Source organism: Aspergillus multicolor (assembly GCF_047715735.1).
Source record: "Aspergillus multicolor strain CBS 133.54 unplaced genomic scaffold BDW74scaffold_18, whole genome shotgun sequence".
Taxonomy (NCBI): Eukaryota; Fungi; Ascomycota; class Eurotiomycetes; order Eurotiales; family Aspergillaceae; genus Aspergillus; species Aspergillus multicolor.
The window spans coordinates 83,062-104,111 of NW_027395969.1; the positions used below are offsets into that span (position 1 = coordinate 83,062).

General features: G+C 51.1%; 8 protein-coding genes across 8 annotated transcripts; 4 read left to right on the forward strand and 4 right to left on the reverse strand.

The window, feature by feature from the left end:
- Positions 1-139: 139 nt before the first annotated feature.
- Positions 140-1,538, forward strand: BDW74DRAFT_185973 (uncharacterized protein; the record flags this gene model as incomplete). The annotated part of the gene is made up of 5 exons (XM_073731164.1): positions 140-264; positions 320-406; positions 472-552; positions 612-1,173; positions 1,242-1,538. The coding sequence occupies 5 exons, from the start codon at positions 140-142 to the stop codon at positions 1,536-1,538; spliced, it is 1,152 nt and encodes a 383-aa protein (XP_073582312.1).
- A 177-nt stretch (positions 1,539-1,715) lies between these two features.
- BDW74DRAFT_179582 (uncharacterized protein) lies at positions 1,716-3,563 on the reverse strand (the record flags this gene model as incomplete). Its single annotated transcript, XM_073729502.1, has 9 exons — positions 1,716-1,934; positions 1,993-2,414; positions 2,473-2,499; positions 2,560-2,636; positions 2,694-2,904; positions 2,964-2,983; positions 3,045-3,121; positions 3,173-3,236; positions 3,295-3,563. 9 exons carry the CDS (start codon positions 3,561-3,563, stop codon positions 1,716-1,718), a joined length of 1,386 nt encoding a protein of 461 aa, XP_073582313.1.
- A 2,611-nt stretch (positions 3,564-6,174) lies between these two features.
- BDW74DRAFT_179583 (uncharacterized protein) lies at positions 6,175-7,933 on the forward strand (the record flags this gene model as incomplete). Its single annotated transcript, XM_073729503.1, has 3 exons — positions 6,175-6,265; positions 6,319-6,844; positions 6,913-7,933. 3 exons carry the CDS (start codon positions 6,175-6,177, stop codon positions 7,931-7,933), a joined length of 1,638 nt encoding a protein of 545 aa, XP_073582314.1.
- Positions 7,934-8,045: 112 nt separating this feature from the next.
- Positions 8,046-9,141, reverse strand: BDW74DRAFT_155789 (CIA30 family protein). The gene is made up of 3 exons (XM_073724893.1): positions 9,062-9,141; positions 8,536-8,994; positions 8,046-8,482 (listed from the first exon to the last, which is right to left on the reverse strand). Exons 1-3 carry the CDS (start codon positions 9,097-9,099, stop codon positions 8,287-8,289), a joined length of 693 nt encoding a protein of 230 aa, XP_073582315.1. The 5' UTR covers positions 9,100-9,141; the 3' UTR covers positions 8,046-8,286.
- Positions 9,142-10,951: 1,810 nt separating this feature from the next.
- Positions 10,952-11,797, forward strand: BDW74DRAFT_179585 (germin family protein; the record flags this gene model as incomplete). The annotated part of the gene is made up of 1 exon (XM_073729504.1): positions 10,952-11,797. One exon carries the CDS (start codon positions 10,952-10,954, stop codon positions 11,795-11,797), a length of 846 nt encoding a protein of 281 aa, XP_073582316.1.
- A 759-nt stretch (positions 11,798-12,556) lies between these two features.
- BDW74DRAFT_179586 (uncharacterized protein) lies at positions 12,557-12,995 on the reverse strand (the record flags this gene model as incomplete). Its single annotated transcript, XM_073729505.1, has 2 exons — positions 12,557-12,651; positions 12,701-12,995. The coding sequence occupies 2 exons, from the start codon at positions 12,993-12,995 to the stop codon at positions 12,557-12,559; spliced, it is 390 nt and encodes a 129-aa protein (XP_073582317.1).
- A 1,605-nt stretch (positions 12,996-14,600) lies between these two features.
- On the reverse strand, positions 14,601-15,539 carry BDW74DRAFT_155790 (uncharacterized protein). Its single transcript, XM_073724894.1, has one exon. The coding sequence runs from the start codon at positions 15,495-15,497 to the stop codon at positions 14,703-14,705; it is 795 nt and encodes a 264-aa protein (XP_073582318.1). The 5' UTR covers positions 15,498-15,539; the 3' UTR covers positions 14,601-14,702.
- A 1,091-nt stretch (positions 15,540-16,630) lies between these two features.
- Positions 16,631-17,081, forward strand: BDW74DRAFT_179588 (trypsin inhibitor-like cysteine-rich domain-containing protein; the record flags this gene model as incomplete). The annotated part of the gene is made up of 3 exons (XM_073729506.1): positions 16,631-16,714; positions 16,795-16,920; positions 16,983-17,081. The coding sequence occupies 3 exons, from the start codon at positions 16,631-16,633 to the stop codon at positions 17,079-17,081; spliced, it is 309 nt and encodes a 102-aa protein (XP_073582319.1).
- Between the last annotated feature and the right edge of the window lie 3,969 nt (positions 17,082-21,050).

Consider the following 21,050-nt stretch of genomic DNA (forward strand, 5'->3'; position numbering starts at 1 on the left):
TGACAGGGTAGGCATGGTATATAACAACTAGATAGCCCACTCAGATACCTATGGACTTCGATCTACGGAAGCACAGCACAACTTCAGCAGTCAACAGCCATCTGCCTCCTGCTTCCTTCCCCATTACCAAGGCCACACCATGGGCTTCTACGACCCAGCACCAAAGCCCAAAAGCCCCCTGGGCTACCACCGCGTCCTTTCCCCCTTGGCTGGGATAAAGGTCTCCCCCCTGTGTCTGGGCTCAATGAACTTTGGGACAAACTGGTACTCCCTCTGCTGCAATTCAAAATCAAAAAACGGACGTACTAACAAGCCCTAGGGAGAGCTTCATGGGCAAATGCGAGAAACAAGAAGCCTTCGTCATCATGGATGCTTTCTACGAGCATGGTGGGAATTTCATTGATACGTGAGTGCCGCGACCAGCTTCAAGTCCACGAACATAGCTAAGTAGACTGACTATGTCTGCTGCAGAGCAAACTGCTACCAAGACAACCAATCCGAAGAGTGGATCGGCGAGTGGATGGAAGGCCGGGGGAATCGGGACCAGATGGTGTACGCCCCTTCACCATCTCTACTCTAACCCATGGACTTGGTACTAAAGAGGGCAACAGGATAGCAACAAAATACACCCACGGCACGCACGCGCACAACCACAAAGGCACCCCCTTGCAATCCAACCACGTCGGCAACTCACTGAAGTCCCTGCATCTGTCTATATCATCCAGCCTGGCTAGACTCCGTACTTCATACATCGACATCCTCTACCTGCACTGGTGGGATTTCACGACCGATGTGTCTGAGGTCATGGCGGGTCTAAACCATCTCATTGCCGCTGGGAAAGTGCTGTATCTTGGCGTCTCGGATACACCGGCCTGGATAGTCGTCAAATGCAATGCATTTGCGAAAGAGCATGGGCTCCGCCCATTCTCGGTGTATCAAGGTTTATGGAGTGCAGGGGTAAGAGATCTAGAAAGGGAAATTGTGCCCATGTGCCGGGACCAGGGGATGGGGGTTACGGCGTGGGGGGTGTTGGGACATGGAAAGTTTAGGGCTGCGGCGAAGAGGGAGGGAGGTGGCTCAGCAAGAGCAGCGGAGATGTCAGAGAGGGATGTCAAGGTGTCGGGGGTCTTGGAGGGTATTGCAAAGCGAAAGGGGTGCAGTCTGCATGCTGTTGTATGTCGCCTTGTTCCATTGCTCTTCGTATCCATTTATCTGATACTCTGCTAACGGACACCCATCAGGCCCTCGCGTACACCCTGCACAAGACACCCTACGTCTACCCCATCATCGGCGGCCGGACAGTGGCCCATCTCACAGCGAATATCGAGGCCTTGTCCGTTGAGTTAACCAAGGAGGAGATGAAGGAGATTGACGCTGCTGTCCCGTTTGATGCAGGGTACCCGCACACGTTTCTTTTCGGCGAGCAGTATGATCTCGATAAGATGGCATCAGATGTCTGGTTGACGAATTTGTCGGCTCATATCGACTCGCCTCCTCATCAACAGCCGATCAGAGCTCGGACTAAGCAAGATATCTAGATACTTAACCAGTCTCTGATGTGAAGGTACCCCGGCGCTCTATTGGGCCCACGGGAGATTGGACTTTCCTTTACTAAACTGGGTTGAGTTCTATCACTGTATTGTTTGCTCAGTGCCACAAATTGAAGCAGGGCAGTCTATCGTACCAATTCTAAATCTGCGATGTAATCATGAAATCTAAGTATATAACCCAGCAATAACGGAGACCAGCAGCGACCCAAAGAGAACGCCGGGCATATTGGCATACTGCTGAGCACTGCCATTGTCATCGCCGTCACCATCGTCGCTGTCGTCATTGCTGTCTCCGTCGCCGCTTCCGTTAGTGCTGTCCGTGCCATTGCTGGTATCCGTCTCATTGAACAAGAAGATCCTGCGCTGCATGGCTTCCGAAACAAACTGCATTCAAAAATCAGCATTAGCCTCAAGTACACGTCCTAGAAAGAGCCAGACTCACCATCAAATACTCCTCATGCGCCACCCCGTCAATATAATCCACCGACTGAGTCCCAGGAAACCCATCAGAGAGATCGTCCAGCATATCCTTGAAATTCATTCCACGGCCAAGATGCGTGCTTCCCTGCCACTGCGCCTCACAGTGCGTATCCCCATCACCATGGTCCTCAAGTCCATAACCATAGAAGATCGTCTTTGAGAAGAACCGCTCGCGGATGGCGGAGCGGTTACTCAGGGCGTTGGTGACGTATGACGGGAACGTCGTGTCCTCGTCGTCGAGCCCGTACGGCCAGGAGTTGTAGCTGCTTTTGCAGGAGTCGTCGGAATCGGGGCGGTCGGAGACGGGCCAGGCGTAGGAGCCCGGGTTCATGATGCCGAAGGAGAGCTTGCTGTCTTCGGGTTGGGGGGTGCGGAGCATGGCGTCTATACCTATGGTCAGTCTGTCCTGCAAGAGGGGAGGGGTTTAAGGAAGGGGGCATACAGCGTTGGGTAAATTGGGCGCCGAGGGCTAACAAAATGGCACATCATCAGCTAAGGGCCCTAATTGTCAAATGGGGGGTCGAAATACAATGGCTAGCAATAACAACCGTCTCCAGCTTGGGATAAGTATCTTTGTCCCAAAAGGAGCTGACGAGCATATCCATCCTGCAGTATCAATCAGTCTTACCAACACACTCCGAAATAGGTATCAGATCAACGTACGCTTCATAAGCAGAGATGCTCACATCATCGGGCCCAATCGCAGCCGCACCCTGCTGGTAACTGCTGTTATCGAACCAGATATCGCTTGAAGCGCCGGCGCCTGCGTCGACGTCCTTGTCGCTAAGCCATTGCGGCGCGGCGATAAGCACGGCGTCCATGTCTGCATTGATGCTTTCTCGGCCGGCGGCGCAGACGAGGGCGTTGCGCATGTCTGCTCATCATGGTGGGTCTATTAGTCCAGAAGAATGAATGAGACATAAAGGCTCATACCGTTGGCTGATTGCCATGCACTGACGGAGACTGTTAGTATACGGTAACCTAACCTAAGGACTAGGGACTTTGGGTACGTACTTCCTTGCTTTCCCCGGGATCGTGATGACCGCGCGCTTGATGTTGCTAAAGTCCTTTGTGTTCTCAAGGAAGTAGGGCTGAGAGGCATCAGTTCCACTCTCACATCGCTTGATAGACTCATCACGCACCAAAGTAGCATTAGCATCCTCATCAACAACAAGCCTCGTAAGATCGAATCCAGCGACCGTCGGCCTAGTCACATCCCGTCAGTAAACAAGTCCTCTCCTTATTCGACTGAGTGAGAGCATACAACTCCTTCCACCCATCATCCATATCCCCATCCGGCTCGGCCGTCCCAATCATAATAGTCGGACAGCTCGACGGCTGGGGCTCATTGACAGCCTCTGAACCTCGGCTGACATTGTCGCTGCCGCTGAGGATAACTACCTGGTCGTTGTCGACTTTGCCTGACGGCGGTGCATCGCCTTCCTTGTGGTTCGACTGCAGCCACTCGGACGCGACGCTGGCGTGGGATGTGGCTGCGAGTGATATTAGGCCTAGGGCGGCTGTGAGGTGCATATTCGAATTTCGGATTGGGTAGGTAGGTAAGCAGGGGATGAAGGATTCGGAGGGTTAGATGTCACGAGCAAGGAACCCTCCGATGGCAAATAATGGTCATATACAGGGGTAAAAGCTCTTCAAAATGACGTTGAAAGCATTACCGATGGCGGGCGCAGGCTGGAGATGATAAAAGGTCGAGACAGGGACTGAAGAGGCTGCAGGTGAGACTGATCAGGTTCTTCGTGATGATCGACGTGTTCCTGACTGTCGATCACCCTGGGCAGACATGCGGCCGCGGGCCCGCTATTGGTGGCGCCGGGGCCAGCCCAGTTGGCGATCTCCACGGTTCTCACCGTCAACATTCTGGTCCAGGAGTGTTTGATGAGACAAATTGTAGCAGAACCCGACAGACTGCAAATGCATTGTCTCTGAGATGATTGAAACGCATACTGGGGTGATGGTTATCGCCGAAGCATGGTTCCCAGCCGATCGGCATCCCTGAGCTGAAACGTCTGCTTATTCCGAATTAGGCTGCTCCACTGCTGCCAGTAACCAATCAGACTGCGTTTTACTGACACTTCCCCACCGGTTCCGTCCCGGGTCAAATTCGGCAGCATGGGGGGTGGATGCGTTACGTCTTCTAGATGATCTTGGCCTGTTGTGTAGGAGGTGCGATTAAGGTTGTCTCCGTGATCTGACCAGCTTCTAGGCCACCAGGGTACTCAGTCTTGCTGATAGGTTGATGGCATCGTTGGTGTTCTTCTCTCCGAACACTTGTCTCCTACAGGAACCCTAGGGAGGTAAGTAGATTATCGCTATGAGAAGATGTCCATTTCTTATCAAATAGTATATATATTGTTGCTGGTAACAATGGCAATGGAAACACTGGCAGCAACAATACCAGACAGCTCGTTTTCATAAAGGTAAATATGACGGCATGCAAGGATTTGCACCTAAAAAATTAGCTACGGAACCAAGATCGACTTACTATGTCGTATAGTCAGCAGCACTGACCAAGAGTGACAGTAGATGCAAGGGCCTTTGCTCTGCTGCCGTCTTTCCAAAGAGAGCTACGTACGGTAGTCTTGTGGGTTCGCTGGTGCTAGAGGATGAACATTACTTGACCTAGTTACCCTGTGATTTCCAGCCAAACGAGTAAACTAAATACTCGTGGAGATCAAAAGAAGGATCGTGTGACTCAATGCTAGACTGCCCGTACCATTGAGGGCCTTAGTAATTCTTGCTTCGCACCTTACTGCATATATACAATCCAAGGAACTTTAGGCTATACCACCTGCAGCTCACTGAGTATACCCGAAGAGAGGCAGAAGCGGCATATCAAACCAGAATCACAGGTAAAGCGCGCAAATTCGAAATGAAAGACGGAAATAAGATGGCAGTAGAAGGGCTCGAAGCTACCTTGTATATATGAAAAGTCCAGTCACAGACGTGACCCTCGTGAAGCTGTAGAGTTGCCCGAGCCCATTCACTCTCTCTATCTTTGTTCCTGTGGTCTTGGTGGACGAAGTCAGATAGATGATCTGCAGCTACCAAGGATCCAGGACTATGGTGCCTACCATACCGACAGCTTTGCGATTATGCCCTATTGGTCTCCGAGTGGGATGCTGGAAGTTCTCAATTTTGACTGGAAATATCTTGGCTACTCTACTTACATTTGTATAGCTGAGCGGTATATCTGTCAAAGATCACGTCCCACAGTATGGTAGCCGAGATTCCTCGCAGGATTATATCGGCCGATGCCAGAATGAACCAAGGAGTGGTTTTTCGAGAACCTTCCCCATCGATGGTATCATTGACCTTATCCCAGAGCAGAGGCAGCCAGAAACTTAGCTTATGAATTCCTGTTCCAGAGCTACTGGGGCCCCATTCCAGCAGAGCCATGGCTAGTACCAAACCGCGACACTAGCTACCATATAGACAGACCCCTTGCAGTTTGCTGCACCACCTGGACAGCTAATTGAGGCTTTATTACAGTGATTGCTATCATTCCTGGCAGATTGATAAACCTTGAAAGTGCGTTCGACGTTGAGAAGGATATTGCTAGTGGCTTTCAGATTGTAGAACGCTTCGCAAATCCCGAGACTGCAACAACCTTAGGGCACCTACCTCAGTTATAGCCGGAAACCTCCTGGACTAGCCGGTCTGATGTCAACTGAAGCCACATTGGAAGAAGTATAGTACGGAATATTATTCGGAGGTATTGACTGGCCGCCTGCTACACTTACATCTCGGCAGCTAAGTGACATATACCTACATAAAATGAAGTCTCTCCAAACGGCAATCCCGAGAGGGGTCACTAGGCTCGGTCAAGTTCCGATATTACGACGATAAAGGACCACCAATCATGTATAGACCTGCGCTATAGGCTGGCACCTAATCAGCAGTAGTGCCATGTCAAACACCCGTAGCGAGTGCAACGTTCTCCAACGGCCTTCTCCCCGCATTGCATGTCCCCGCGGGGGAGGGGTCAGAAAGGGCCCATATAAATGGGCCAAGCCAACGGCAGCCATGGCGATGCTTAGTTCTTTCTTGATTTTCTTGTGTTTACAACCCGGGGGCCAAGATACGACCTCGATTTGTGCCAACATTTATCGTCCGGGGGTTGATTATGAAGTTCGGCATCACCAAGCCCGAGGGCGTGCACGACACCCCCCGCGAAGTCTGGAACTGGAGGCTTTTCTGGAGTGCCGCCGTATTCGGTACAGAACCCCCTCCTCATCCATTTCCCGCCCGTGCTAATTGTCAAGAAAAGGTCTCCTCGGCCTAAGCCGCGGCCTGGACGAAGGCCTAGTCGGCGGCATGACCAGCCTGCAAAGCTTCAAAGACGAGTTCCACCTAGACGAGGGCTCTGAAAGCCATCAAGCAAACGTCCTCTCCAACATCACGAGCATGGTGCAACTCGGCAGTATTGCTGGATCCCTGTTGGCGTTCCTCCTCTGCGACCGGCTCGGACGTGTCCGGTCGCTGCAGATATTATCTCTCCTATGGCTTGTCGGTTTTATCATCGTCGTCACCAGCCACGGGAATATACCTCAGATCCTCGGGGGACGGTTCATCGCTGGCCTGGGGATCGGCATGACCGTTGTCGTGGGCCCAACATATATTGCTGAGATCGCGCCTCGGAGCGTGCGCGGTATGCTCACGAACCTCTTTGCGGGCTCGGTGTATCTAGGCGCGACGATCGCCTTCTTCAGTAACTGGAGGGCGTCGGTTAACTTGTCGGATTCGTCGCGCTGGCAGTGGGTTGCGCCGCAGTTTGCGCATATTGGATTCGCTGGGTATGTTTCGTCCTCTTCCACCCCTCGAAGCCCTGATCCAGCATACCATCTCACTAACAGACAAATAGATTCTTTCTCGTCTTATCCTTCACAGTCCCCGAAACACCCAGATACTACACCATGACGGGAAAGCACGATCTCGCCTTGAAATCCCTGACCAAACTACGCAATCTCCCAAGTGACAACCCCTACATCCAATCCGAGCTCCTCTCCATCCACCAGCAACTAGACCACGAACAAGAAAGCTCCCACGGAACCTCGGCCCTTTCCAAACTCCGCGAGCTCCTCCTCGTCCCGGCAAACCGGTACCGCCTCATGCTCGGCGTCATGGCGCAGGTGCTGGGCCAATGGTCCGGCGCCAGCTCGATCACAATCTACGCGACGGAGTTCTTCGCTGTCCTGGGCAAGACGGGGCAATCTGAGAAGCTCTTCGCGAGCTGTATATTGGGTATCGTGAAGCTTGTCTCTGCATACCTCTGTGCTTTCTTTCTGATAGATTTCATTGGACGCCGACGCTCGCTGTATTTCGGCATCACATTGCAGACGATTAGTCTCGCGTACATCGCGATCTTCCTGGGCCTCGTCGGCGAGAATACACTTGAGTCCGGAAATCTATCCAAATCCCAACACCGGGCTGCGGTCGGCTCCATCGCCATGATCTACCTGTCGGGCTTCGCATGGGCGATGGGCTGGAACTCCTTTCAGTACCTGGTGAACGCAGACATCTGGCCACTGCGGTTACGTGCGCTGGGAAGTTCACTAGTCATGTGTCTGCATTTCGTGAACCAGTTCGGGAACACGAAGGCCGTGCCGAGTATGCTTCTTGCCTTGCAGAGTTACGGCTTCTTTGCGTTTTGTGCGGCAGTCAGCTTTTTGGGACTGCTGTGGGTGTGGTTCTTTGTGCCGGAGTTGGCGGGGAGGTCGATTGAGGGGACCGATAGGCTTTTTGAGTTGCCTTGGTGGAGGATTGGGAGAGATGGGCATCGGCTTGCGCCGGATGTCGGTGCGGTGGGTTTGGAGGCTGATGAGAAGGGTGCGGCTGTGGATTATCAGGTTGAGGATGCACGGGAAATGAGGAACAGATCTTGAACGCTGTTTTGTCTTTGCTTTCATCTTGTATTACCTTTTCCCATCGGTCGGGCAGACGTGCGCCAGGCTGTCCAATAAGCCCAGGACATGCAGCGGTTCCAGGATTATCCTGCTATACTTTCTTATCTGTCGGCATTGAAATGTCCATCAACCAGGGTCTATCTAAGATAAAAAGCCAAATAGAAGAATATGGTCGAGACTAGTAGAGAAAGGGAAAGACCGGGCTGAGGTTGGGAAAACATATTAAATCTCCTGGCCATCGAACAAATGGCAAACGTCGGTGGTCTCCGAATAGAAACGCTTTTGATGATGCAATGTTTTTGTGTAAAGGGGGCACCTTGATAGTTCCTTCTCTATAATATCACACAGCAGGCTGGCTGAGAGTTGTCCTCAAAGATACTCCAGCTCTCGTCGATGTCATCGTCAATCCTCTCCTTGGTCTCGACAAAAATACCCCCATTCTTCTCGAGCCCGTCGTCCTCGGCGTCTTTCCAAGCAGCAATGGATTTGACCGCCAGCTTGAACTCGCCCTCCTGCGTCCCAAAGAAACTGCCAACCATTAGCACAATCCATCAGTCAACGCACCAGAATAGATCACAAACCTGCGCATCATAAGACTAAACCTCCTCACAGCCTTCAAATTCAATGGTGCCACATCCCTAAACTCCTTCCCTCGATACGTCGGTCTCAGATCCTCCCACTTAACGCACACCTTCCCATGCTTCGGTTCAAAGTCAACCTCCCAGCTCAACCCGCTCCTCTCGCGCCCATCATCCCTAGGCGGTAGAATCCCCTTCGCATCCTTGAGAATAAGCGTGTATTTCTTCTCATCCGACTTCGCGGTGTCAACGTCCAGCTCTAGTCCGTCATACCCCGACAGATCCCAGCTCTTGTCGAGTGTTGTGCGCTGCGACGCGAAGCCTGCGCCGCCGAGGGTCGTGATGTCGAGGGTTCCGGTGAAGGCTGCGGAGGATTTATCGGATGACAGGGTGAGGTGGGAGATTGAGGAGCCGCCGCGGACGCGGTCGTCTTGTGAGGTCCAGTCTTGTTGGGACCAGGGACTGGCGCGGGGTGATTAGCTGCACTGTAGAGTGGAAGGGGACGGCAAGGTAGGGTGGGTGGGCGTACTGAGGGCCTCCAAAGAGGTATTTTCGGGAGTTGGCCATTTTATCGAGCGATGTTATAGTTTAGAGAGCAGTCAATTGAGATGATGAGTTGGTGAGGGGAGATGAAGCTGCAGAGTTGAGATCGATCGATCGATCGAGGCCAGATGCTGAAGAAATGACGTCGAGGGTCCACTTGATGTTTGTGGCATTGACTATGCATACAGGGCATAAGGAGTTATGCACGGATAAAGACGAGCCTCTTGATGTACTCCAGAGTACTCCTGCAATATCGATGATGGCAAAGTACAGCAATATCTTGGGGGACTATGCGAGGGCCAATGACCCCAGTAACGGCCATGAGAGGGTGTCTGATGTATCGAAACCGCCATGTTGATTCTTGCCCTAGCCCTCGAGAATGCAATGCTACCCCCGGCCATTCTCCACCGCTGATCGGTACCATATCAGAGCTTTGAAGGAAAGGAAAAAGCGATGACGCGCTGCGCTTATACTAGACTGAGGTAGGTATGGCGATTGCTCGCGTATGCACGGCTCCTGACGGTCAACCCGTTTGGCCGTCGAGGCTGCAGCGAGTTTCCAACGTCTCAGAGACGGTGCTTCAGCATATTTCTCAAGCGCGCTGACATTGAGAATAAAACTGGGGTTATTTGATGTTGGTGGCCTTGTTGTTTGTTGTCTATCTCGGGTCTTGACTGAGGGCTGGGTAGGGCTGAGTTGGAGCTTAGCGTTGGTGTCTGATGAGAATCCTTATGATGAATATTTGCGGTGCATTCAGCTTCAGGATTGTTGGACACGAGCTGGGTTGTTGGTACCTAGGTATGGGGGCCGAATTTCATTTAATGGTCTCCTTCAACAGGCAGGCTGATGATTGATCAGCAACTACCGTATGGAAAGCGACCGCGGAGATACCATAACATTGTGACAGCGCGATTATGGCGAAAGTCAAAATGAATAAACTTTACGGAGTGCTTAGACCCTGAGCTCACTTTAGACCTGCAGCGACTGGGATGTTTTCACGTGTCTCGATGCTGCAGAGTATGGTACTATCCGTAAGGCTGCCAGCCTCCTCGTGCCAACCCATAATGCCCCGGACTATCAGCCGACATGACCAATCAAACCTAGTCTAATTTTGTCCACTGCATACCAAGTGCACAGACCCCTATTGTCATTGTTAAGCTCAGAATAAACTGCGCGGCCGTGGTCCTATGACGGCGCAGCTCAGCCGCCTCCACCCATGCTCAGCCGCGTCTGACATCTGCAGGGCTCAAGAGCCGGAGGGTTATTTTTGGCACCTGACGCCTCGTGCTCGAATGGGAAATAATGCGATTGGTTGCAGTTTCAAGGGTGAGGATTATGACTGTTTTTCAGGGTTGACTGTGGTTGCCATTCCATGGTTACCGGTAGTACTATGGCAATAGTACCCCTCAAGGTTATTCGGGGTAGGTATTATCTGTACCACAACTTCCAGGGTCTACAATGACGGTGAGCAGTCCTGCTGACTTGGCAGTTCAGCTTCCGACCGTTTTGGACCCTTGGAGGCCTGACCAGATTGCATAACCGGATTCTTACAACAGGCAAGTCTGGCTTACTGATCACTACACTCTATGCCCATGGTCAGCCCTAACTGCGGAGGGAAATCCTGGGTGGCTCTGCAGGATGGACTGCATAGCCTCTCTATTCTTACCATGAGCAAAGAATAGACCTCAGTGTACGAGATCGGTGTCAAGGAGTCTCTTATTATGCTGAAGAAGGATATAAAGAGCCCTGGTCGTCGCTGTCAAGGATATCATCACACAGCACAGCAACAAGAAAAGCAGCATCAATAGCAGCAGCATCCACCTCATCACACTCTCATCCTATCCAACTTCCATCTCAAACAGTTCCAACTACTACAATGCACTTCACAACCCTCCTCTTCACCTCCCTTCTCGCAAGCACAACCCTCGCCGTCCCAACAGCCCTAAAACGCTCCAACTACACCCACCAAGACCCAGACCAGGGCTACGGCCACGACAACCACGGAGACAATCACGACATCGACTCCCTCCTCCCGCCAATCGTCCCGCTCAACCCCCGCTCCGGCAACAAAGAGCTCATAACCTCCCTCCTCCTCGCCCCAACCCAAGCCGACCGCGCCGCCCTCCTCAACCAACCAGGCGACCACATCTTCGACTTCAACGAGGCCGGCGCCCCCGGCGGATCCGAAGCAAAAGGAAAAGGCGGGTTCTCCGTCGCCGCGCACTCCAAGATCTTCCCAGCGCTCATCGGCAACGGCGCCGCAATGACACTCGGCTTCCTGGGAGCGTGCGGCATGAATACACCCCACGTACACAATCGAGCCACAGAGCTGAACGTCGTGGTAAAGGGACGGTTGGTCACAAATTTTATCCTCGAGAACGGCGTGTCCCCCGTCGAGAACACGCTGGACCTGTACCAGATGGCTGTCTTTCCCCAAGGCGCAATCCACCAGGAATTCAACCCCGATTGCGGGGAGACGGTGTTTGTTGCTGGCTTTAACGATGCGGATCCCGGTGTTAGCCAGGTTGCGCAGAATCTGTTTGGGCTTAGGGGTGATGTGGTGCAGGCGACGCTTGGTGGCATTCAGACGTTTAACGGGCAGGACATTGAGAGTTTCCGCGAGATGATTCCAGCGAATGTGGCGCTGGGGATTGAGGCTTGTTTGGAGAAGTGCGGGTTGAAGAGGAATGCGAAGAGGAGTTTGGAGGAGTTGGTTAACTGAGCTGAGTTAGGGTTTAGCTGGGCGGGATGGTTAGGGTTATTCTGTTTTTCTTTGGTGATTTACTGTCTCTGTTTCTGTTGCGCTTGGTTTGCATATGAGCGTTCAGCTGTTTGCTTTTGACCAGTTTGATTTCTTGTTTAGACCATGGACTTACCTTTTGATAGCGTTTGATTGCATACAGGATCTAGGTATATTTTCTTGAGCTATACATTCTTCCAAGTTGTTGACGACGCTTCGTAGTTAGACACGTTATTACTCCGTTATATTCTGACAAGGGCTATTTTGCTTAGCTACTATGGTTGTAAAATAAAGATATAATCAACACATATGCCGGGCCTAGCTCATGTCCGCCAACTCAACAAGATCTTGGAAGTCTCTGCGTAGTAATAGCATTCTCATTTTCCATAGCCCTAATCCCCCAGTCAATCTTGCCCCCACTGTATTTTCCAACCACTACCATAGTCCTATCAGTAATATATAAATTTTGAATTCGAGAAAAGATGCTGTATAGACTAACAACCATGAACATGGAAGCAGAAGTTGTATAACAGGCGACTATAAACAGTCTACGAGCAAGCAAAGAGACCGGGGCAACCCTGCCAACATCTCATCCCATCCTAGATACATCCTGCAGGATAGTACCAGTCCGGCATACCCCTGCCCGTCCACGGATCAAAGAACCGATAGTTCCCCCAAGAACCAACTTTACCAGGTATAGGCTCAACATCCACCCAAATCCGCCCATTAGCCACGCCAGCCCTAACCACCCTCCCACGCCAAGATAAACATCCCTCCTCGGCGCATTCGGCGGACAATACCGTCCAGAATACTCACTCCCAACCTCCGGACAGCGCCTTATAACAGGGAGGTCTCGCCACCGCGGTGGCAGAGATCCCCGCGTACAAGTGGCTATTTCCAGACCGGGAATAGGGTTGACCGGTAACTCATGCATCCACTCCATCGTCACAGGGTGGAAGAACTCACTTTCATTACCGATAGGTTCAACGAGGATATACTGGTGGCTCGGCTCGTCCCACATCTCGTAGCTCATGCCGCAGCCCACGACTTTGCCGACGCCAATGAACCACTGCCCGCCTGGGGCTATGTATGCGCCGACGTGTGTGGAACCTAACTGCACGTTATTATTTCCGTCTGGGTCTCCGGGGGGCTCGAGTTCAGTGTACCAGTCCAGACTCATGTCGAATGTATCCTTCCGTTGCGGTCTGCTTGGGGGTCTTGTCTGTGTCTCCGCACTCCCACTATATGCCGATCTAGGCGCTGAAGCGTCCTGCATCCCCCGACTAGACCAGTACTCCCAGAAACTCAGGCCCCCGCGCATCGGCTCAACCCAGTACCCGTGAAAAGCACCATTCTCAATCCAGGTCTTAACAACCCGGCCCAACACCCTGATGCCAGAGCCGGGTGATGGAGATGTAATTCCCAAACGCCACGTCTCCAGTCTTCAGATCCCCTCGCTGCTGCGCCGATGTATGAGTCCATGCGCCCGGTCGACGCTTAGGATGTTTCTGGATATTCTCGTGATAGAGCTTCTCGCGGTCGATGTATTGGTTGGCTGGCATATCGGCGTCGTTCTCCGTGGGGTCGAAGAAGGTCCATTTGCTGCTGTTGCCGGTACTACTGTTGCTATTCCTGGTGCCTGTGCCTGTGCTTGTGCTATCAGAGAGGTCAAAATCGTGGTCGTGCTGCTTGGGTTCAACGTTGATGTAGGTGCTGTTGTCGTGGGTTAGACCTACCTCTGTGACGAGGCCGAGGCCAAAGTAGCGTTTTCCGTTGGGGGCGTGGTACCAGCCTGCGCGGATGGTGTTTAGCTTGGGGCATTGTTGGTGCTGCTTTCGCTGGAGTCAATATGGGCTTGCATGCGTTTGCTGGTGAGCGGCATTTTAGCTAGTGGTTTAGCTAGAAGTGTCCAACAAAGAGGATTGGGGTGAGAAGGGGGGTAACGGACTCGGTATGGCCTAACGACCTGCCTTTATATACATAGAGGCTCAACAAGTTCTTTTGAGCAGGGAAACAATCTATGAGTTTAGATAAAGATGAAATGACCATTCCTTTGTAGATGTGGCATTCAGACCCCGTAAAGAGCGCCGGACATTAGGGCTCTTTGTCCATGGAAACAACTGAAGTGGACCAGATTTCATTGGGACCCCTTCAAATGCTCGAGATAACGTCTACAAGCTACTCCTAATGATAGATGCTATGCCTATGCTTCATTATTCCAAGTACATCATCTTCCTTGCCGTTTGTCGGTACAACCCCCGGCTAAATATGATACTACATACCTCTCAGACAACGCCGAAAGAATCAAAAAGCAAGCCAGACAACAAACGGGAAATAAAAAAGATTGCACTAGCGTCTCCACTGGCATGGGGTGTATCTTTGTAAACGAGTAGTAGGCGTCTATTGAAACCGAAGCTCTGCTCCCGGCTACGGGCCATATCAACATATCAAACTTACTCTAACCCTCCTCGCCAGTGAGGCCAAGCAGACTCCCAGTTCACTAAATCGGACATGGGCATAGAGAGAATATAAAAGCAAAACACTGGTGACTTTATTCTTTTCAACCGTGGAAGACTGTTCTTTTTGCTGAGGCTGGGGGTTGAGCACTGTATCTAGGTGCAGACTAACCAGTCTGCGTGCTGCCTGCTGTTGAGGATGGAAAAGGTCTATTGTTGTCGGCTCAAGAATGTACGAGTAATAGGTATGGTGGTTTTATTTGCCTACTAATAATTTTTAGAAGCCATTCGATAGATTTATGTTTGGTTTTGTAAATATTGTCCTTTGCAAAAGCCCTAGAAAGAAAAAGAGATATAACAAGAATCCTAGCATTTGAAGATGTCTATTAACGCCATTCCGCAAAGTACAAAAGCCACAGGACACAGTTCAATCAAGCAGCCTTGCCAACTGTTTCTTTGGGAACGACAGTAAACTCCTTGAGTGAAGGAAGAAGTAAAAAGGACCGGTCGTTGCTGATCAGCATGGTTTTGCGATCCGGGAGAATCGGTTCGTCGTCTACTATGGAGAGAATTCTCAGTTTCTGCAACGGAAGCGCGCCGGAATCAACGTCTGAACAATCTCCGGCGGCAGTGGCTATGATCGAGTCAAACCAAGGATCTCTCGCCGAGGGTAAGAGCTCGATGGTCAGCTCCTTGACGTTCGGGCAGTGTGCGATGATGAGGGCAACAAGCGGACTCATGTAGCCTGCCGCCAGGTTACCATCGCTGAGCACTTGCTTTGCGCGAGTTCTCAGACCATGGTCGAACCCGGCATTGGCCATAACATCGTCAAGGGGGATTTTATTCTGGTAATGGCGGTAGAGCCACTGGCAATAGATTCGCTCGGTCCCATCGTAAGCCCATCCAAATCTCTTAATCGCACCCACGCCATTAAGCACGCCCTGAGCGGCCAATATCCCTTTGCACTCCTGGATCATTGTTTCCATGTCAGTGGCTTCTTCTGGTCTGAAGGATTTGTAGCGGTAGCGGTTGACTAGCGTCAGTTGTTTCACACCATGCGCAATTTCTGGGTTGGTGACAACGGCATAGAGAAAGCTCCAGAGACTCTGTAGTTTGTTGCAATTGCCGTAGTAGCTGAAGCTGCTAGCTGCTGCTTCGGCTGGTAATTCGACCATGGTCATGTTTTCGGTGGCTGCGTTAGTGCCAGTCTCGCTGGATTTGTCCATGGTCCGTTCTCCGTTGCACTTGAAGATGGAAGGGATGGTCGGGGTGGGCAGTGATTTACGAGTGTAGAGATGTAGCGGTAAGTTGGCCTAAACAAATGTGAGTCATAATAATCCTTAAGGGTGAGTCACCAGGAGTTTAAGTATCCCGCCGGAGCTAGGTCGTCCTTTATCATCGTTTGTAATAGCGTTTGCCCTACGCCAACTTAGAAGTGATGCGCTTAAAGGAAGGCGCTGCCAGTGCTAAAGGGATACAAAGAAGGGGTGCCCCAATGCAAACAAGCACCACTCACTTTTTTCCGCCCATGTTTCAAAGGACTGCTTTGTTGAAGCAAATCATTAACCTGGCAAACACCGGAAGAAAGCGTAGTGGCGGAGCTTGCTGAACAAAGCGATGAGATGAAAGACCAAACAGGGACTTTCAAGAGCATGGTGTTGGTTTGTTTTGTAGAGAGCCGTCGCTAGCCACAAAGCGCTTTGAGCTTCGGTCAAGTTGCAGAGACGCGGCTGCGAATGGCTGTTTGGCCAATGTCCATATTTCTGCGAGAAATCAACAGGTGCCCAAATTCCCGGAGGCCCCAACATCTAAGTAAGAACTGTGAGAACTTGTCGGAAAGGACAGTCGCGCATTTTCTCTCCTCAAGACGCTTTCTACAGCTGTCTCTTCCCATATTCCGTAGGCATCTGCTTCGACCCGAGTACAAAGTAGGAAACTCCGATCGCGATTTATTTAGAAAGTCGCAATGTAGCATCGAAAGCCGCTCTTGTGAGACATTCTATACAACATATGATTTTCTGCCGCCGAGAGCTCAGAATCGGGGGATCCTTGTTCATTTCGGGCACTGGTATGGACATGAGCCACATCAGTGGACGCCGAGCACCCTGAATGCAGGTACCTGCTTGGTGACGGCCTTCGCTGGATGATGAAGCGATATATGTGTTTCACGCATCAATAATTGGATCCTGTGGGTGAAATCAGTCCTGTTCAAAATCAGATCCTTGAAGGCGATGCAGGAAGTACATTCCAAACGCGGAATTTAGTTACTGACGTAACTATATAAGGTTCCGTATCCCAGCTGAGGTAGCTCAAATTCCTTACTTTTCTTCTCGATCACATCATCATCGTTGCCTTCATAATGAGATTTCTCCTCGTCCTCGGAGCCCTAATCGTTACGGCTACGGCCTATAAAGCCGACCACAGCCCGCCATGCAAGGAAGATGTACGTACCTACAGAGGACTGCTCTCAACACACAAGGCTATGAGAGTTTCATGCTTACTTGACTAAACAACTGGTCATAGGAAGTCCACAAAGACTGTGGATCCGCTTGTCATCCGACGTGCGAGACGTTCGAGGACAATGTCAGAATATGTACACTTCAGTGCGTTGCTGGATGTTATTGTAAGGATGGGACGTACAGGGCAGAGGTATCCACCGCGTATCGTCTCTGGAAGCTTCAAACAGATGAAGCTGACGAGTATCTACCCAGAGCGGTCAGTGTGTTCCCGGCAATGTGTGCAAGCTAGGTCAGGGTCAGAGCGAATGGGGCGACCATGACGATGACGAGGATGATGATACGTGGCCATGATTCTGACTGGGCCGATATCTCAATAGTGACTGGCCTGTATGAAGATTTCCTGGCAATGCAGAGGAGGTGGGTGGGATGGGTGTAACAAAGGATGGGCTAGGCGGCCTTCAATATCTCTCGCTTTCTGTAGCATTGGTGACAAAAGTACTGTCTTTGTTTGTGCAAATCTGCCGCCTTTGTGAGATTTCCTTCTGGTGCTATAGGAAATGCTCGAGAGGACGATGTAAGTAGTGGACTGGGCCTCTGGCATTGGTGATGGCTGCAGGGTTCCATTGATGCCTCGGTGTCTATCGGCATGCAATGCGATGCCGAAGGTAACACGAGGAGGTTGACAACATGGCTTAATGGCTAAACCCGACAGTCAAGGTCCAGGTCCAGTCCCTCGTGGCGAATGCGGGGTGACTTGTGCGGTATTTCCTACGGGGCCAGGTCGTGAAAAGTGCAAGTTCCCCGGAAGTCACCACCATCTCTAGTCTAAGATGAGGTGGCATTGATGAATCTGACGTGGGAGAAGAGGTACGCTGCAGTATAGCGATGGATTCGATGGTGCATGAACGACAAAATGTTTGTGCTGAACCGAATAATCTCAGTAGCCACCGGTAACTCGCCCCTGTCTTTTACGTTACAGTCTCGGGCCGTAGAGAGCAAGGCATTAGTGGTTACCGGGATAGATGCTTGACAATGTGAGATTGGTCGAGGGACTATATTGACTCAGTGCCTCAAGTGTCGGCTCCACCAAATCCGCAAGGGACTGGCAAGTCACGAAACCCATTGAGTCTCCATATATATCAGCATGGGACAGCCACTAGTGTGGCGAAGACTGAGCCAACATGGTCAGCGTGGTAATATTTCATTTCCACCCGCATACCCAATTCAGTCTAAGGGTAAGGCATTGGTGTGACCGGACAGCTCACCCATCTCGAGCAAGGGACCACGTCCATCGTCTGACAGGGTACCATCAAACTTAAAACGCCTTCTAACCTCTCGCGCGAAGTACGGGAGCCAGTTGGTGATAATCCGAGCGGGACCTCGACTAGATCGGCTGAACGCGTTGGCCAAATACAAGATAAGCGAATAGTCAAATCTGCAGATGTCTTACTCTGTATGACTATGAACCGAGCGTGACCTTGCCGAGTTTGTTATTTCTTTCGGACACCCCGAACTCGCGAAATATATATGAGCTTGACTCAGCAACCGAGGTATCACTGCGAGGGCGCCACTTGGACTAACTTTACGTGGATGTCATAGCCGTGAACTATTAAATGTTAAAGCCGCAGCAGTGCTATGCTAATAACAAACGGCCATGACCAGTCGATGCCCACTGTCAGTGGATGTGGCACATGCCTTTTAAACAGGGCTCGGATGAATCAATTCCGAGGAACGCAGCGCAAAGATTCGCTTGCCCACGAATGCTTCGTCGCTATCAGACGGATGGCAACGACCTAGAGAAAGGTCAAAAATAGACGAGTTAGTATATCTTAAACGTAGCACATTCGCAGAGGCCATGATATTGGTCTTGAGATTGCATGGAGGGGGAAGGGTGCAAAACGAAGTCAAGAGGAAGATAACAACCAAGTACTTACTTGTCAAGACTCCAAGCAGCAGCTTAAGGTTGTTCAAGTCGATGCTCGATTGCAGACTCTAATCAGCGGAATTGACCCTAGCTTGAGCCTACGACACGTACGGTCCGATGATGCAGGTGGCTATTAGGTCTCACCCAGGGCCTGCGAGAACGGCCAGCTTACACGCTCGCAACGGCCATATGAGGGTGTAGGGTCTTTTGAAGTATCAAGACCCAAGCCGCGAGCATCTCTATTTCCTGGTTGTCGATCCAAAGCCACCCGAGGCCAGTACGATTGTGATGAAGCGTCGGAACAGGCATGGCTTACAATCATCACAACTTAGATAAGCAGTATCGAGATGGACTTGTAGGCCATGTTGGATATCTTCGGTGACTTTAACTCAGTTGACTTTGGATCAAGAATTCTTCCTGAGAAGTTGTATTCCACCTCGGCAGCTCCTCGTCTTTCCAGTTTGTACTCTAATCAGTGCGGCCAGTGTCCACGCTCTGTTCATCCACTGCCGTTACCTCATCCTCTGGGCCACCAGCGAGCAGCATGATGATCGATGAGCCATTCAGGATGCAAAAGACGTGCAAGCGAGAACCGTAGCCGCTCTCCGGCCAGTTGGAAGACGCCTAGAAACAAAATCATGGGCCAATATGACGCTCTGCTCGGCGTCCTTTGCTTGCTTCCCGTTCTTTCTTCATCGTTTGTATGTGAGATTGCGTTTCTTGCTTCTCTTTCCACCATGAAACCCCCCTGAGCCCGTCTTCCTTTCTTGTACTGACGATAAACAACGGTTTTTAGGGTTGATGGGGGTCCCGTCGTCGGAGCTAAAGTGTGATTCATCGAAAGTTCAAATGTCGAAGCCATGGTGCTGGCTATATGGACATCGAGCGTCTCGAAGTTGGTAGAAGGAACGATGCGAGGTACGGTGCGAGAACGTTTGCGGCGTATCGAGGGCAGAGGACGCTTTCGGCCTGGGTTGGGAAAGACTGAGGTGTGAATTCCCGAGAGAGGTGTATTTAAGCTGGCGCATTCTGGGAGAAAGAGAGAAAGCTTCGAGTAGATACCTGGGGTTGAACTTCGGGAACTCACAATGTTGCGTAGAGATGTAATCGTAGTTTCTCGATATGACTGTCTCCACTCGCATGCTGGAGGGCCAGATCTTGTCTTGAACGAACACTTGTCGCTTGTCTCAGACGCGCTGTTGGATCACAAGCGCAATATTTTTCCATTCACTGGGATAAAGCCTTGCGATTGTTCGAGAGATCTGAAGTCTGTGATAGATAGCAGTACTAATTGATTCATCTGAGGAGTCACACTTCCGTAAATACATCAGAATATATACAAAATTGCGTGAGAACCTGATCCCGTATATTGAGAGACTGAAGTAAAGTAAGACACTAAGGTGGTATCGTAGCAATATGGAATGGCTAAAGGCGTACTGATGTCTAGGCTGGGAGCAAACGCGACTTCCTTCAACCAACTGTCAGCTTTCTCCTCTTCAGCCATCACCTCCCCTAGTGTTTTCCAACTTCATCAACGGCTGCTGAACTGAATCATCCTAGGGAGTTTCCATCATCAGTGTCTGAATCTTCAGGATCATGTTTAGGACGCGTTCATGTCATCTGCCCCCCAATCCTTCTTGTTCTCTTACGGAAACCGATCGAGATCTCCGGGCCCATCCACCATCGACAGAGCTCGTCTCCCCAGCTGCTCGAGATCTCCTACCATCACCACGAGAATGAATCATTTAGCCAAACAGGGAGCCATGGAATCCCTTTGCACCAGTCAGAAAGCTCCTGTTACGATGTCCGTTCCTTTGCCCAGCAAAAGTACTTCGAGTCGATGAAGACTAACCTACCTTTGTTTATTCCAAGCTTTGACGAAGACCCGGCCCTGAACTACTTCAATATCTATCTCAATAACTGCGAAACCGTTTACAAACCCCCCTTTATCCGCGCCAGCAAGATATTAGGACAATTCCGACAGAGGCCCGGAAAACTTATCGGAGGCTTGCTACAAGATGGGAGGCTGTCGCATCTGCCAGCGAAGTTCTTGAGCTGCGTTGGTCACGGCAGAAGTAAGCATGCATTGGTTACAAGATAAGAGCACTTAACGATCCTAGTTTCCGCCACGACGAGGAGCAGGGCACAAACTGGGCTGGGATGAGCATGTGGTGGATAGGGGCGGCGGCGGCGAAGATGGGAGACGAAGGGCTGACGGCCACAATGATGACGAGGATGACAACGAACTGCCTCGGGACGCTCGACTTCTCAGCACAACTAAGTAAGTCATCGTTTATTTCATCCCTTGTTGAGTGTCTGTGCTTTTCTGCGGGCGTTCGCCAGGTACCCAACTCTCTTGATTCACAATTTCTCACTGACAAACTGCTAGAGTTAGG

What these genes read in the sequence shown, in the direction of transcription:
- BDW74DRAFT_155790 (XM_073724894.1), bottom strand. Translation starts at nt 15,497, where the DNA reads ATGGACAAATCCAGCGAGACTGGCACTAACGCAGCCACCGAAAACATG.
- BDW74DRAFT_155789 (XM_073724893.1), bottom strand. Translation starts at nt 9,099, where the DNA reads ATGGCCAACTCCCGAAAATACCTCTTTGGAGGCCCTCA. An exon ending in TACCTCTTTGGAGGCCCTCA is followed by an intron (nt 8,995 to 9,061) that starts GTACGCCCACCC and finishes ACCCCGCGCCAG; the next exon opens with TCCCTGGTCCCAACAAGACT. An exon ending in TTTAGTCTTATGATGCGCAG is followed by an intron (nt 8,483 to 8,535) that starts GTTTGTGATCTA and finishes AATGGTTGGCAG; the next exon opens with TTTCTTTGGGACGCAGGAGG.